Raw genomic sequence first — 17,430 nt, 5'->3', positions numbered from 1 at the left:
GCAAACTCCGTGAGTCGGGTCGCAGGTGCCGCGGACTCGATCGCCTCACCGGGAGGAAGAACGGGGAGATGCTAATGTAAACAAGTATCTCCCCGTTCTCCCCCCGTGCATTTGTATAGCACTGATTGCTGTATAAATGACAATGGTGCCAAAAATGTGTCAAAAATGTCCGATGTGTCCGCCATAATGTCGCAGTCATGATAAAAATCGCCCATCGCTGCCATTTAAAAAAAAAAGAAAATTATTAATAAAAATGCCATAAAACTATCCCCTATTTTGTAAACGCTATAACTTTTGCGCAAACCAATCAATAATCGGTTATTGCATTTTTTTTTTTTACCAAAAATATGTAGAAGAATACGTATCAGCCTAAACTGAGTTAAAAAATTGTTTTTTTTTATATATTTTTGGGTGATATCTACAATAGCAAAAAGTAAAAAATAATGAGTTTTTTTCTAAATTGTCGCTCTTTTTTTGTTTTGCAAAAAATAAAAACCGCAGGGGTAATCAAATACCACCAAAATAAAGCTCTATTTGTGGGGAAAAAGGACGTCAATTTTGTTTGGGAGCCATGTCGCACGACCGCGAAATTGTCAGTTAAAGTGACGCAGTGCAGAATCACAAAAAGTGCTCTGGTCAGGAAGGGGGTAAATTCTTCCGGGGCTGAAGTGGTTAAAGTGATTTTAAGCGTAGCGGGCTTTGTTTTTTGTTTTTGAAATGACAAACATGTCATACCTCAACTGTGCAGTTCATTTTGCACGGAACCTCGATTTCTGAGGTCCCCCAGGGGCACTGGTAGCTCCTCCCTGCCTCGTATAACCCCCTAGGAGAAGCGCTCTCCTGGGGGGTTACCTTGCGGGCGTGCTCCCGAGTCCAGCATTTGGCATCCATAGACGCTGAATGTAGGATTCGGCCCTGCCCCCTGCGTCATTGGATTTGATAGACAGCAGAAGGAGCCAATGATTAAGCTGCTATCAATCTATCCAATCAAGAGCAGAGACAACGGGGAGAGGGTAAGAGCGCATCTCTGGCGTGTGAATCACAAGACTCAGGTGAGTAAAAGTGGGGGGCTGGGGGGCCGGTCAGTGACAGAAGTTTTTTTACCTTAATGCATAGGTTGCATTAAAGCGGGGTTCCACCCTAAAGTGGAACTTCCGCTCATTGGAACCCTCCCCCCTCCAGTGTCACAGTTGGCACCTTTCAGGGGGGAGGGTGGTGCAGATACCTGTCTAAGACAGGTATTTGCACCCACTTCCGGGCATAGACTCCCACGGGAGTCTATGCCTCTTCCTGTCCCTGCACGCTGTCGGCTGGGACACACACGGGTCCCAGAGACAGCGCGGACAATTCCTATTGCGCTGCGCGACTCGCGCATGCGCAGTAGGGAACCAAGATGTGAAGCCGCAGCGCTTCACTCCCTGATTCCCTCACCTAGAATGGCGGTGGCAGCAGCCGAGAGCCGAGCGATCGATCGGCCTTGGCTGCCGACATCGCTGGATCCTGGGACAGGTGAGTATCCATTTATTAAAAATCAGCAGCAGCAGTATTTGTAGCTGCTGGCTTTTAATAATCTTTTTCACAGTGAAATCCCTCTTTAAGGTGAAAAAACAACCCCTTTAATGGCCCTGTAATTAAATTTTGATAAAATTGTTCCTTGCTGTGCTTTTCTGCCTCCTTGTAATGTCCTCGTGAGCCCCTGATCTTTTTCTTTTCCCCCTCACTTCTGTTTGTTTGAATTGAGCAGTGCACATTAGTTGGTCATGTGCACTGCTCTATGTACACTACAAATCTCATAGTCCATAGTCCATCTCAGGAACAAGCAAGAGAGGGTGGTTTTCTTCCTTCATACAGGATTGGACGCCGGTGTAACGCCATATTCGGCGACCCATCGTAGTTTGCTACGGAAGTGACATTCTGTCACCGCCATCTTGCTACACCCCACACTCATCCACAGTAAGGATACACTAATGCCCTGTACACACGGTTGGAATTTCTGTTGGAAAATGTGCGGATCATGTTGTCGGAAAATCCAATCATGTGTGGGCTCCATCTGACTTTTGGATCTCAAATTTTCTGACAACAAAATCCGATCGCGTCAATTACGATCGTGTGTAGCCTAGTCCGACGCACAAAGTGCTACGCATGCTCAGAATAAATTAAAAGACGAAAGCTTTTGGCTGCTGGCCTCTTTATAGTTCCGATGTACATGTTGTACGTCACTTCGTTCTGAATGATCGGATTTTCCGTCAACTTTGTGAGACCGTGTGTATGCAAGCCAAGTTTGGGCCAAAATCCGTTGGAAAAAATCAGACCGATTTTGTCGTCGGAATGTCCGACCGTGTGTGCAGGGCGTAAGAAGGGAGAAAGCGGACATCTTGTTACACCCACCGGAGTTTTGCATTTACACGTATTTATAACAGTAAAGTGAGTTTATATAGTGAAATACAGTACTTAGAACTCCATCTGACTAGTTAGGTGTTGAATTTTAAAAGCAGCGGCATTCCCTGCTTATCTCACAGGTTTACTATTCTCACAGAAGTTCGCTGCTTTTAAAATTCAACATCTAACCAGTCAGACGGAGTTCTAAGTACTGTATTTCACTATATAAACACAGTTTAGTGCCGGTTCACACTTGTGCGATGCGATTGGGACAGTAATTTTTTTTATTGCGTGTTTGGTTATTACCAGCGCGATTGTATTGCGAATTTAATGCGAATTCAATGCGCTTAGAATGTAAATGAGGTACAGTTGCGTTTTGTGCTCAGGCCAATCAAAAAGGCAAGAAAAAAGGGGTGTTCCTGTGCTCTTCCCGCTTTTCTTTTGTGGGGAGAGTAGTGTCGTGAGTGTGGTTTCTTTGTGTGTAGTGAGAGAGGATTTTGATTTTTGGCCATTATGTTCCATCATATGCCGTTAATAATGGCAGCAGTTGTTACTGCTACTGCTGCAGTGATGATGACCAAAGCCAGGAGGAAAAGGAGCAGGAAGAGACTGATGAGTACACGAAGATATTGGGTCCATCCTATTATCCAAAATAGGGATGAGAGAGGCCAGTTCAGGATCCTCTACAATGATCTCAGGCAGCATCAGGAGAAGTTCTTCAACTATTCCCGGATGTCAGTAAATAGGTTAGTAACTGTACCTCATTTCCTTCTCCTCCCTCCTTTCTAATCACTGACATGCATCGCACTGACCACCAATCCCACTGACCACCAATGTAAGGGCATGCATCCCACTGACCACCAATGTAAGGGCATGCATCCCACTGGCCACCAATCCCACTGACCACCAATGTAAGGGCATGCATCCCACTGACCACCAATCCCACTGACCACCAATGTAAGGGCATGCATCCCACTGACCACCAATCCCACTGACCACCAATGTAGGGGCATGCATCCCACTGACCACCAATCCCACTGACCACCAATGTAGGGGCATGCATCCCACTGACCACCAATCCCATTGACCACCAATCCCACTGACCACCAATCCCACTGACCACCAATCCCACTGACCACCAATGTAAGGGCATGCATCCCACTGACCACCAATCCCACTGACCACCAATGTAAGGGCATGCATCCCACTGACCACCAATCCCACTGACCACCAATGTAAGGGCATGCATCCCACTGACCACCAATGTAAAGGCATGCATCCCACTGGCCACCAATCCCACTGACCACCAATGTAAGGGCATGCATCCCACTGACCACCAATCCCACTGACCACCAATGTAAGGGCATGCATCCCACTGGCCACCAATCCCACTGACCACCAATGTAAGGGCATGCATCCCACTGACCACCAATCCCACTGACCACCAATGTAAGGGCATGCATCCCACTGACCACCAATCCCACTGACCACCAATGTAGGGGCATGCATCCCACTGACCACCAATCCCACTGACCACCAATGTAGGGGCATGCATCCCACTGACCACCAATCCCATTGACCACCAATCCCACTGACCACCAATCCCACTGACCACCAATAGCTATCTTTTTTCTCCTTTTACTAGAACTCTTGTCTCTGACCATATTATTTGATTGTGAGTATGTGCTTTATCCTGTCACTTACATTGGTATTGTGGTTTTATTCTTAGTTTCGATGAATTGCTTCAGGTGCTTGGTAGACGTTTGGAGTATCAGAACACCACCTTTCGGAATAGTGTGCAGCCAGCGGAAAGGTTGCTTGTTACATTAAGGTAAACTTCTTAGATATACTTTGTTAACATTTTTGCTATACACCATAGTAGCACTAGTAATGAATGCAAAGAATGCAGACAGATATCACAACAAAAGTGTCTTCCAAAAAAGTATTTTTTTATTTTTTTTTAAAAACTTGTAATTATTTAGCAATTAAATATTTTGCAGGAAATATTTTCAAAATAATCTAACTCCTCCAACTTCCTCTGACTCTCTAACTTCCTCTGACTCTCTGACTTCCTCTGACTCTCTGACTTCCTCTGACTCTCTAACTTCCTCTGACTCTTTAACTTCCTCTGACTCTCTGACTTCCTCTGACTCTCTAACTTCCTCTGACTCTCTGACTTGCTTTGACTCTCTAACATCCTCTGACTCTCTAACTTCCTCTGACTTCCTCTGACTCTCTAACTTCCTCTGACTTCCTCTGACTCTCTAACTTCCTCTGACTTCCTCTGACTCTCTAACTTCCTCTGACTGTCTGTCTTTACCTGCACTGAACTTTAATGCTAACTTTCAAAACTTTTGTAATTGAAACGCTACCTCTCCACCTCCTCCTCCTCCTCCCTGTCATCTCCCACTCTCTCATCCTCCCTCCCTCGCATCTTCTGACTGTCTGTCTTGAACTGCACTGAACATTAATTGTAACATTCAAAAGTTTAGTAACTGAAACTCTACCTCTCCACCTCCTCCTCCCTGTCATCTCCCATTCTCTCATCCTCCCTCCCTCGCATCTTCTGACTGTCTGTCTGTCTTTACCTGCACTGAACTTTAATGCTAACTTTCAAAACTTTTGTAATTGAAACGCTACCTCTCCACCTCCTCCTCCCTGTCATCTCCCACTCTCTCATCCTCCCTCCCTCGCATCTTCTGACTGTCTGTCTTGAACTGCACTGAACATTAATTGTAACATTCAAAAGTTTAGTAACTGAAACTCTACCTCTCCACCTCCTCCTCCCTGTCATCTCCCATTCTCTCATCCTCCCTCCCTCGCATCTTCTGACTGTCTGTCTGTCTTTACCTGCACTGAACTTTAATGCTAACTTTCAAAACTTTTGTAATTGAAACGCTACCTCTCCACCTCCTCCTCCCTGTCATCTCCCACTCTCTCATCCTCCCTCCCTCGCATCTTCTGACTGTCTGTCTGTCTTGAACTGCACTGAACATTAATTGTAACATTCAAAAGTTTAGTAACTGAAACTCTACCTCTCCACCTCCTCCTCCCTGTCATCTCCCACTCTCTCATCCTCCCTCCCTCGCATCTTCATCTCCACTTTCCCCCCTAATCTTTTTTTCTCTCCATCTCTATTTCCCTGAGCCTTTAAAAAAATATAACCTTTTTTGAACAAACCATCAAAATGGCAAAAAATAATTTAACAAAAACATAACATAAAGTTGGTAGCGGTAGTCATCTACAAATTCAAATAACTTGTCGAACTATGTTCATTCGGCTTGGTTACAGCATGCCGTTGTAGTGTTGCTGTTGAGCAGCTCGGTGGTGTTTGCTGCAAGGCTTCACCTTGTGTTGAGGGATATTTCCTGCATGACTCAGGTGGTGATATCTCGGCATCCCGTAGTACACTTGGGGGTCCATAGTGTCGATAGGGTGTAGGCATGTTTGAGGGAAATTCAAGAGATTGATTATGATATGGATAATGATTTGGAATTATCGGTTTGTGCTGTTCAATTGGTTTTGCTACAGGAGGGAATTGTTTTGGCAGTGACGTTATTTGCTCATATTGCTGTAGTGGTCTGTTTTGTGTCAGGACATGGTAAGATGTTGAATCAAGTGGTCTCTTATCAATTTGTCTGCTAATATCCGTGGTTCTACTTGGGGGTGAAATTACAGAGGCAACTGGTGAAGGAATGGGATATGGTATTCGTGATCTTGGGGTCTCATACATACTAGAGGGTTCGTCAAAACTAGAGGGATAAGGGTTTAGCACGGTGTCTGAGGCTGAAGAAATAGGAGGAATTATTTGGGTATTAGGACGGTCGTGTGTTGGCACAGAAACATGGCGTGGCACAGTGAAGGAATGGATGCAATGTTCCACTGCAATCCTCATATTAAAGTACTGGTCTGGCAATACCTCTTTGAGAAGAGGCACCAAACTAATGGCAAACAAAGTGTGAGGACATCGCTGGGCATCGATTTGTTCAGTGATCCCTGACACTATGTGTAGTAATTTTTTGGTCTGGTCTTGTTCTTCAACCTGTTCTACTGCCCTGCTTTTCTTCCTGCGGGAAGTAGAGGTTTGCCTTGGCCTTCTGATGGAAGGTGTTGAAATGTTGCTATCCTCATTGTCCGGCTCCTGAGTAGAGGACTCATGTAACTCGCTCTGCTCACCCTGGAGCTCCATAGATGACTCCTCATGATATGTGCAAGCAAATGATACTCCTTCTTCATCATCAACACTAGCAGCATGCTCCTCCTCCTCCTCCTCCTCCTCCTCCTCCTTCTCCTCCTCCTCCCAACTTGCTTCCGTGCTGAAATACAAAAAAATAAAAATTAAATCTATGTTATGATTGAAAAAGTATAAAGCTGATAGGGGGAGTAAAGGTTAGGGGTAGCACAGGTTAATTAGATAGAGATTGTAGAGTTACCTATTTATGTATGATAACTTACTTCCTCAATTCTAAAACTGGCTTCAAAAAATCCATGTATCTGGCGAAGGCATAGGGACGCTTTGGGGCAGCACCAGACCCACTCCTTGCTTCACGTTGCAATCTCTGGTGTCTCTGAAGTGTGTCCTTGAGGCTCCGCCACCTAGTGCGTATGAGACCTTCTGTAATAAAAAAAAAACAAATAACTAAGTAATTTCATATTATTTTACAGGTACCTAGCAACTGGAAATTCATTTACGAGCTTACACTACGAGTTCAAGTTGGGAAAATCTACGGTGAGCACAATTGTGCGAGACACCTGTATCGCCATCTGGGAGGTCCTAAGAGATGTGGTCATGAGAAAACCAAGCAAAGAGGAATGGAACACCAAAGCTGAGCTGTTTTGGGAGCGCTGCAACTTCCCTAACTGTGTTGGTGCCATAGACGGCAAGCACATAAGAATTGTGAGGCCAGTTGGTAGTGGGACAAAATTTTTTAATTATAAAAAATATTTTTCTTTTGTTCTTCTGGCAGTGGCTGATGCAAACTACTGGTTCACCTACATAGACATTGGCTCTTATGGGAGCAGTTCTGACTCCAGCATTTTTTCCCACTCCAGTTTCGGAAGAATGATTCGGGAGAACACACTTGACCTCCCAAATGAACGACCACTCCCTGGAACATCTGAACCCTCTCTCCCTTTAATATTTGTCGGTGATGAGGCTTTCGCTCTGTCTGAAAAAATGCTCAGGCCATATGCTAACCGGTCACTCTCTGTGGAGAAAAGGGTATTTAATTACCGGCTAACAAGAGCAAGAAGAGTTGTGGAGTGTACATTTGGAATCCTGGCAAACAAATGGCGTTTTCTTCACACCCCAATAACTATGAACATGGAAAATGCCATAATTGCAGTAAAAGCTGCCTGTGCACTCCACAATTTTGTCCGTGAAAGGGACGGATACCTTTTCGAGGACTCTTTGATGGATGAGATGGAAGGCGCAGATTGGACACATACAAGGGGCAATTACAGAGGGGCCAGCATCCGAGAGAAGTTTACCGACTTCTTTATGAGTCCTGCCGGTCAGGTATCATGGCAGCTTGATGCAATTCAATAAACACCAAAACTTTTTTCCAGCATTGTCTACTATCTGTACTTTTTCAATAAATGTGATTAAGTTTTATTGTTCAACAGTGTGTCCATCTATTTTTTGCACTTACTGTGTCAACATACTCAGCTTGCAATATCATTACACAAAATTACATTGGTGGTCAGTGGGATTGGTGGTCAATGGGATTGGTGGTCAATGGGATGCATGCCCTTACATTGGTGGTCAGTGGGATTGGTGGTCAGTGGAATGCATGCCCTTACATTGGTGGTCAGTGGGATTGGTGGTCAATGGGATTGGTGGTCAGTGGGATTGGTGGTCAGTGGGATGCATGCCCTTACATTGGTGGTCAGTGGGATTGGTGGTCAGTGGGATGCATGCCCTTACATTGGTGGTCAGTGGGATTGGTGGTCAGTGGGATGCATGCCCTTACATTGGTGGTCAGTGGGATTGGTGGTCAGTGGGATGCATGCCCTTACATTGGTGGTCAGTGGGATTGGTGGTCAGTGGGATTGGTGGTCAATGGGATGCATGCCCTTACATTGGTGGTCAGTGGGATTGGTGGTCAGTGGAATGCATGCCCTTACATTGGTGGTCAGTGGGATTGGTGGTCAATGGGATTGGTGGTCAGTGGGATTGGTGGTCAGTGGGATGCATGCCCTTACATTGGTGGTCAGTGGGATTGGTGGTCAATGGGATTGGTGGTCAGTGGGATTGGTGGTGAGTTCGATTGGTGGTCAGTGGGAAATGGAAATATACTTACGTTTGTGTTTGCGAACCTGAGGTGTGAAGTCATCCCAGTCTGCATACAGACTCCTGCAAATCTCATCCCAGCCTCTGCTCTTCATGGCATTATTTTTGTACTCCTCTATCCGGCTGTCCCATATATATGGCCTGTCACGGACGAGTCTGATAAGCTCTTCATTGTCCACACTGTTGCGACGCTTGGGGGCCATCTTGACTGATTACAGATGGACATGTGACAGGAAACAGGAAGTGAGGAGGCTAAACTGGAAGGAGGAGCTGGAGGTGAAGAATTCGCATCTATCTGAACCAACAATGCGATTCCAGAACGATTTTCATTGATGTCTATAGAAACTAAATTCGCAACGCAACGCTGTAAACTCGCACAAGACCCTTTTTTTTAACGCATCGCATTCGGAGAGGAATCGCAACGCATATATGTGAACGAACGTAATGAAAACCAATTACTTTTTGTATGACATGCGAATCTAGTTTTTGTTTAACGCATCGCATTTGTTATCAACTCGCACAAGTGTGAACCGGCACTACTGTTATAAATACATGTAAAATGCAAAACTGCGGTGGGTGTAACAACTTGTCCGCTTTCTTCCTTCTTAGTGTATCCTTACTGTGGACTACTGTGGGGTGTAGCAAAATAGCGGCGATGAAATGTCACTTCCGTAGCAAACTGTGATGGGTCGCCATATATGTCGTTACACCACCACCAACTAACAGGAAGTCAGATCACAGCAGCAAAAAAAAAAAAGAAGCAATTTTGAGTTTGGAGGAGACTGACAGCAATAGCAGGCACTTTTTTCAATTAGAATTTTTTTAAAACCAGAGTTTAGTGTCACTTTAATAGTGTAATGATCACGGAATGTCAGGGCTATGAAAGAATAAAATAGGGGTGACAATCCCATGGGGCCACTTCTCTAACACCCATTTGTTTCATAAATACATTTTACTCTTAATAGAGGGCTGTGGTGATTAAGTACATGATTCTCTTTGGCTGCTTTGCTGGTTCTTTCTGTTTTGTGTTTCAGGTGACAAGCTGCCTGCTGTTGCTACGAAGATTTACCTCAGCTGCTAAGCACTGGATTGGTTACAAATCCTTTGGCGGGAAACACCTAGCCAATAAGTGTAACCTGTTACCTATATCCTCTCCTGTCACTGGGCGGAGTCAGCATTTACCTCAGATCTCTCAGCTGGACTCACCTCTGGATTCCCCTCAGCCTTCCTTTTGGATCTTTTGACCTGCTCTCAGCCCAGAATGAATATTCTACTTCATGAGCTACTTCAAAGGACTAATATCCCTGGAGGAAGGGTTGCCTCAGTCATTTAATTATTTAATTTCCCCCCCCCCCCCTACCATTTTCACTGATGACAGCTGTATCATCACTTATATCTGTGGGCCCTGGGCCTGTATTGTGCCTCTCATTCCTGAAGTGTCAGGGCTACCTTGTATACTGATGGTAATAGGTTCCCTGAGGTCAGACATCCACCTGTAGGCAGAGCAATACTTGAGGCAAGACTATAGGAGCATCACATCCCCACTGGGACATTACAGGGACTAGAAGAGGAGGACCACTGGATGGAAATGTCAGCACACAGGACAACAGGATCTAGCGTGAAAGAATACGCAGGATAAGGAGGCCTTACTCTTTTTCAGACACCCACAGCACTGCTGTTACTGTCATCGTGAGCCAGGTAGGCAGCAAGCCTGAAGCTGCTACCATGGGCCGACAGCGTGATCAGCACCTCTCCAACAGGATCGTCATCATCACAGACTAGGGGTGAGTGCAGGCTCTGAGGGCTGGGAATGTACACACACTTCACTCTGTTCTGTCTGCTTCAGTCTCCCCTGTGTCAGTGTCTTCCCTGCTCAGTGTGCTATGTCTGTCAGCCTTTTGTCACCCCCTAAAGTGTATTTCTACCTTTGTAGCCAAATTGAGAAAATGCCTACTTTCTATTTGTTACACATTCTTATTCACATATCATAAGTTAAAAAAAAAAAAATTGCTGCTTTCCTATTTATTTGCTTAAAAATCCTACTTGGCTTTCACATTCTATATAAGAACAAAATGAAAAATAAACAAAGCATAGTCTTATATAGTGTGCACTCTTCTGGTTGTTGTCTCCTTCCTTTGCTATTCTCATGAGTCACTTCTGACAGTTCGTGCCCCTGTTTCATCAGATTTGACGATCCGTCAGAATGTGTAACGGAAGTGATGTTCCATCACCACCATCTTGCTACACCCCACAGTCCTCCACAGTAAGGATACACTGAGAAGGGGGAAAGCGGACATGTTGTTACACCCACCAGAGTTTATCATTTTACACAGTACATTTTTTTTTAACAGTAAAGTGAGTTTATATAGTGAAATACAGTATTTAGAACTCCATCTGACGCAGGGCGGTCTTTAAGGCAGGGCAAAAGGGGCAGCTGCCCTGGGCCTAGTAATTGTTTTGGGGCCCAAAGCAACTGCCTCATACTTGCCAATTATCCCAGTTTAAATTCCCTTGTCCCTTGAAGTTTTAGTCCCTAGCTATGTCCTGATATCTCAGTGTGAAGTGCTGCTACTAATGCTGCCCAGTTCTGCCCTATTGTTGTGTACAGATGACTCACCTGCAGACCCTGTGTTTACATGTAAATACCAGGCATTCATATGTAAATAGCAGCATTCATATGTAACTTCACCCGAAGGCATAGATATGTAAATAAAGGCAGCATTCATATGGTTATCATGCCCCCTGCAGTGAGCAGTATTACTATACAGTAATCTCTAGCAACCAACCAACAAGCAGAAATCATGTAGTGTAACATCTAGCAACTAATCAGCGAGCCGTAATGAGTGCTGTAACCTCTAGCAACCAGTCAGTAAGGGGTAATGATACACAGTAACCTTTGGCAACCAATTGTAATCGCTGCCTGATCAGATACAGTAAACCGATTTTAACCACTTCAATACCAGGCACTTAAACACCTTCCTGCCCAGACCAATTTTGAGCTTTCAGCGCTGTCGCACTTTGAATGACAATTGCGCGGTCATGCTACACTGTACCCAAATGAAATTTTTATCATTTTTTTCCCCACAAATAGAGCTTTCTTTTGGTGGTATTTGATCACCTCTGCGGTTTTTATTTTTTGCTAAACAAATAAAAAAATACCGAAAATTTTGAAAAAAAATATGTTTTTTTTTGTTTCAGTTTCAAAACTTTGCAAATAAGTAAGTTTTCTCCTTCACTGATGGGCACTGATGGGGTTACACTGATGGGCAATGATAAGGCAGCACTGATGGGCACCGATGAGGTGGCACCAATGAAGTGGCACTGATGAGGTGGCATTGATGGACACCGATATGTGGCACTGATAGGCGGCACTGATGGGTGGTACTGATGGGCGACACGGATGGGCACTGATAGGTGGCACAAATTGGCACTGATAGCTGGCACGGATTGGCATGGATGGGCATGGATAGGTGGCACAGGTGGGCATGGGTTAGTCGGCACAGGTGGGCAAGGGTAGGCGGCACAGGTGGGCATGGGTAGGCAGCACAGGTGGGCATGGATGGGCACTGATAGGTGGCATGGATGGGCACTGATAGGCGGCACAGATGGGAACTGATAGGCGGCATTGTATTATAATATATTGTACTAATGGATGCCAATCAGTGCCAATCAATAATGCATGCCAATCAGTGATGTCCATTGTGGGCACTGATTGGCATCCATTATGGGCACTGATTGGCATCCATTGTGGCACTGACTGGAATCCCTGGTGGTCTAGGGTGGCATACCTTGTCCTGGGCATCCCTGGTGGTCTGGTGGCGTCCCTGGTAGTCCAGTGTGGGCATCCTCGGGGGGGCTGTGCTGATAATCGATCAGCACAGACCCCCCCTCTCAGAGGAGCAGCCGATCGGCTCTCCTCTACTCGCGTCTGACAGACGCGAGTGAGGAAAAGCCGATCACCGGCTTTTCCTATTTACACTGTGATCAGCCGTGATTGGACATGGCTGATCACGTGGTAAAGAGTCTCCGTCGGAGACTCTTTACCGAGATCGTAGTTGCCGGGTGTCAGACTGACACCCCGCAACAACGATCGCTGCGATGCGCGCCCCCGGGGGCGCGCAGTGGCTCATAATCCTGATCACGTCATATGACGTCCGGTCAGGATTATGCAACCACTTTGCCACCTTCTATTTGTTATAGGGCGGGCGGCAAGTGGTTAAGTCTAGCTGCTATTTATTGTATGTCTCAGAGCAGGTGGAGAGCAAAATTGTATTGGGGGGGCCCCTAAGAAAACGTTTGCCCAGGGTCCAATCATTATGAAAGACGGCCCTGATCTGACGGGTTTGATGTTAAATTTTAACAGCAGTGAACTTCTGTCAGATTAGCAAACCTGTGAGATGAGCTGGCTTCACCGCTGCTTTTAAAATTCAACATCTAACCAGTCAGACGGAGTTCTAAGTACTGTATTTCACTATATAAACTCACTTTACTGTTATAAATACATGTAAAATGGCAAACTCTGGTGGGTGTAACAAGATGTCCACTTGCCCCCTTCTCACTGTATCCTTACTGTGGAGGAATGTGGAGTGTAGCAAGATGGCGGCGATGGAACGTCACTTCCGCTACACATTCTGACGGGTCACCTAATCTGATGAAACACCACCACCAAGTCATCCCTGGGGGACTGTCTCCTAAGGAAACATGCACAGCTGAGGCTGCGTCCCCAGATTTCTTGTGTATTTACAAGCATCAGCCCAAATCCAAATATGTCTCATGTAAGCTTTTTAAAGAAAATATGCATGTCACAGAAGAGGCCATTGTACCATACTATGAGGAAAGGCAGACTAATGCGCAAAACCGAACAGCTAAAGCAAATCCACGCAGTCCAACAGAAGCTGCCAAACATAAAAAAGTGTTCCCACACAAAAAGCCATTAAATAAAAATAAATATGTGGCGCTAACTGCAGTAAGGAAATGTGAGTGGTCAAGCTGAATAAAATAAATAGTCAAAAAAATCAACAGTGTAACATCACCAGACTGACTAAATCCATATGATAAATTAAACCAATAATAATCAAACATAACCAATATAGCTCTAAAAATGCATAGCAGTGGATAGCAATCACAAAGCAAAATAATTAACCAAAAATCGCATCAAGTGACAAAAAAAAGAGAAAAAGGCATACAATTGCATATAATGCCAAAGTCTTCACATAAAGTGCAAGGAGTGGATAGCAATCACATAGAATGCATGGGAGTGGATAGCAAACACAAAACGGAACAATTAACCAAAAAATTGCATAAAGTGAAAAAAATCACATAAAATCGCATAAAGTGCCAAACCCTTCACATAAAGTGCAAGAAGGATCCAATTGGAATAGGAAGGTCTAAAGTGCATAAAGGTGCAAACAAAACCATAAATTCATTTTTTTTTTTATTCAGCTTGACCACTCACATTTCCTTACTGCAGTTAGCGCCACATATTTCTTTTTATTTGATACCATACTATGAGGGCTTTTGGGGATAAACTATGAGCCTGTGTTCAGATTTTGCTCTATGTGTTACTTTGTAAAAGGACCTAAGAAGGTCATGAGGTTGGTTTTAAAAAGAGTTTGTTTGAGTATAGGTACGGGGTGTGCAGCTAGCTCAAATCCATGTCAATGTGCCTTTCCTTGCCAGATTAAAAAGAAATTTAGGCTGTTTGGGGTTTTTTTTTGTTTTCTTTCTAGAAATCATACTTGCCTAGGTAGCTCCTTCATTTGTCCCCCGCTGGTTTTAAGACTGAGCAATCAAACATTGCTGATCGCTCATCCCTCAGTGCTGCATGACTGGTGACTGTCTCTCTGCCCCCCGACACTCACTGGAGCACTGGGCTGTGGAGGGGGCGGGAGCGGCTGGCTCAGGCTTTTAGCAGCTGAAAACGGGTTACATGAATGCAGAACAAACTGCAAAAAAAACTAATAGTAATGGCAGCAATCAGCGACTTATAGCAGGACTGCGATATTGCGGTGGACAATCTGACACTAACTGATATTTTTGACACTTTGTGGGAACCAGTGATGCTAATACAGTGACCAGTGCTAAAAATATGCACTGTCACTGTATTAATGACTCTGGCAGGGAAGGGGTTAAACATCTAGGGCAATCAAGGGGTTAAATGTGTGCCTTGCCAGTGTTTGTGTACAATATATGTGCTGCTATCACTAAGGGAAGTAATGGATTTCATTCCCTGCTTTGTGGGGGAAAAATAAATCCATTACTTCCCTGCTAACAGGACAGGTCTTTGCCTCGTCCTGTGTGTTTTTCAGATGACTGGTGGGTGTCGACAGTGATCTATTGGCCTGCACCTACTGATTGACTGACATATGTTGTTTTTAATCACAGCACGGCCGGGTCACCAGCCATGTACTGGGTAGGTATTGTGGCACAGCAGGGCCTCCTTGCCGCTGTATATCTAAGTTATACGATCGGCAAGTAGGTAATATCAAAAACCCTATCTTGTCCAAGAAAACAGGATGTTTGCTTGCACATGATTGGATGATTATGGTGAACACAACTTCCTTCACCTTATTCACTAAGTTAAGTGAACATTCACTTTGTAAATTGAACATTTTACTTTCAAATACAATCAGCTTGCTCTGCTCCTTTAATAAAGCGGAAACGGAAAGGTTTCTTCAGAGTAAGAGCTGTGAATGTGGACTAGACTCCCTCCAGAGGTGGTTCTGGCCAGCTCAGTCGATTGCTTTAAAAAAATGCCTGGATTCTTTCCTAAATGTACACAATATAACTGTGTACTGACATTTATAGGTAAAGTTGATCCAGGGAAAATCCGATTGCCTCTCGGGGGATCAGGAAGGAATTTTTTCCCCTGCTGTAGCAAATTGGATCATACTTTGCTGGGGTTTGTGCCTTCCTCTGGATCGACTGTGGGTGTAGGTTTGTGTGTATGGGATTGCAGTGGCATTGTTAAGGGGTGGCTATTGAGGCTGGAGCCCTGAATCTGGGGCCCATAGCCCCAAGTCCAGGGTCGGCCCTACTGTGAGAGAGTCGCAGGCTGCCGGATACAGCGATTCCCGCACAGCCAAGACACTCTCACTGAGTCCGCACTCCGTGCTTCAGTCACACAGTGTCAGGGCTGGCTTAGCCCTTCCTTCTCTGGGCTGGCTGCTCAGCTGTCTGCTAATTGCCAGCTAGGGATGAGCTTCGAGTGAACAATTTGGGGTGTTCGTGGCAAATTCGAAAAGCCGCAGAACACCCTGTACAAGTCTATGGGAGAAATCTAAAGTGTTAATTTTAAAAGCTAATATGCAAGTTACTGTCCTAAAAAGTGTTTGGGGACCTGGGTCCTGCCCCAGGGGACGTGGATCAATGCAAAAAAAAGTTTTAAAAAGGGCCGTTTTTTTTCGGGAGCAGTGATTTTAATAATGATTAAAGTAAAACAATAAAAGTGTAATATTCCTTTAAATTTCATACCGGGGGGTGTCTATAGTATGCCTGTGAAGGGGCACATGTTTCCCGTGCTTAGAACTGTCCCTGTACAAAGTGTCATTTCTGCAGAAAAAAAAGTCATTTAAAATCACTCGTGGCTATAATGAATTGTCGGCTCCCGTAATACAGAGAACACTCATTGAAAGTCATTGATAAAAAAAAAAAAGTGGGGTTCAAATTCAATTACCAGGCCCTTCAGGTCTGGTATGAATATTAAGGGGAACCCCGTGTCAAATTTAAAAAAAATTGATGTGGGGTTCCCCCTAAAAATCCATACCAGACCCTTTATCTGAGCATGCAACCTGGCAGGCCGCAGGAAAAGAGGGGAGGACAAGAGAGAACCCCCCCTCCTGAACTGTACCAGGCCACATGCCCTCAACATTTGGAGGATGCTTTGGGGTCCCCCCCAAAGCACCATGTCCCCATGTTGATGGGGACAAGGGCCTCATCCCCACAACCCTGGCCAGTGGTTGTGGGGGTCTGCGGGTGGGAGGCTTATCAGAATCTGGAAACCCCCTTTAACAAGGGGACCCCAGATCCCGCCTCCCCGTTTGAAATGGTAAGGGGGTACTTTACCCCTACCATTTCACAAAGAAAATGTAAAAAATTGTTAAATAAGACAAACACGCTTTTGAAGAATGCCTTTATTAAAAATAAAAAAAATTAAAAAAGATTCCAGCGGTGGTAATCCACTCTTGCTATCAAGCGACGGATGATCATCTCTCCGGGGTCCAGCGATGGCTGATCTGATCCAGCGACGAGTGATCTCTCAGTCCAGCGCAGTCCATCCATGCATCCTCTGTCTCCACTGTCGGAGACACTGCGGGATCCCGGCGGCCTGACGTTTCTTATATGAGGAGGGCGGGGCCACCCGTAACCTGACCCCACCCCCCTCTTAAAAATTTACGTGGGGTTACCCCTCCTTTAGGGGGAACCCCACGTCAATTAAAAAAAATAATTGACGCGAGGGTTCCCCTTAATATTCATACCAGACCTGAAGGGCCTGGTAATTGAATTTGGGGGAACCCCACGCTTTTTTTTTATCAATGACTTTCAGAGAGTGTTCTCTGTATTACGGGAGCCGACAATTCATTATAGCCGCGAGTGATTTTAAATGACTTTTTTTTTCTGCAGAAATGACACTTTGTGCAGGGACAGTTCTAAGCACAGGAAACTTGGCCTGGGCAAACCCTCTATGGGAGACGCAAAAAAACCTGTTGTTTTGAGTTACCCTGACTTTGTGGCCTCCTTTAAAAGGGTAGTTGAGGTTC

General features: G+C 45.0%; 1 protein-coding gene across 1 annotated transcript; it reads right to left on the bottom strand.

Moving 5' to 3' along the window:
- Window positions 1-5,146: 5,146 nt before the first annotated feature.
- LOC143983765 (uncharacterized) lies at window positions 5,147-7,048 on the bottom strand. The gene is made up of 2 exons (XM_077483816.1): window positions 6,835-7,048; window positions 5,147-6,695 (listed from the first exon to the last, which is right to left on the bottom strand). Exons 1-2 carry the CDS (start codon window positions 6,867-6,869, stop codon window positions 5,621-5,623), a joined length of 1,110 nt encoding a protein of 369 aa, XP_077339942.1. The 5' UTR covers window positions 6,870-7,048; the 3' UTR covers window positions 5,147-5,620.
- Window positions 7,049-17,430: the final 10,382 nt, after the last annotated feature.

Source organism: Lithobates pipiens, unplaced genomic scaffold (genome assembly GCF_037356315.1).
Source record: "Lithobates pipiens isolate NorthernLeopardFrog02 unplaced genomic scaffold, aLitPip1_a1.2 Scaffold_16, whole genome shotgun sequence".
Classification (NCBI taxonomy): Eukaryota; Metazoa; Chordata; class Amphibia; order Anura; family Ranidae; genus Lithobates; species Lithobates pipiens.
Note: the sequence above shows the minus strand (reverse complement) of the source record. Positions and strands in the feature narration are given on the sequence as shown.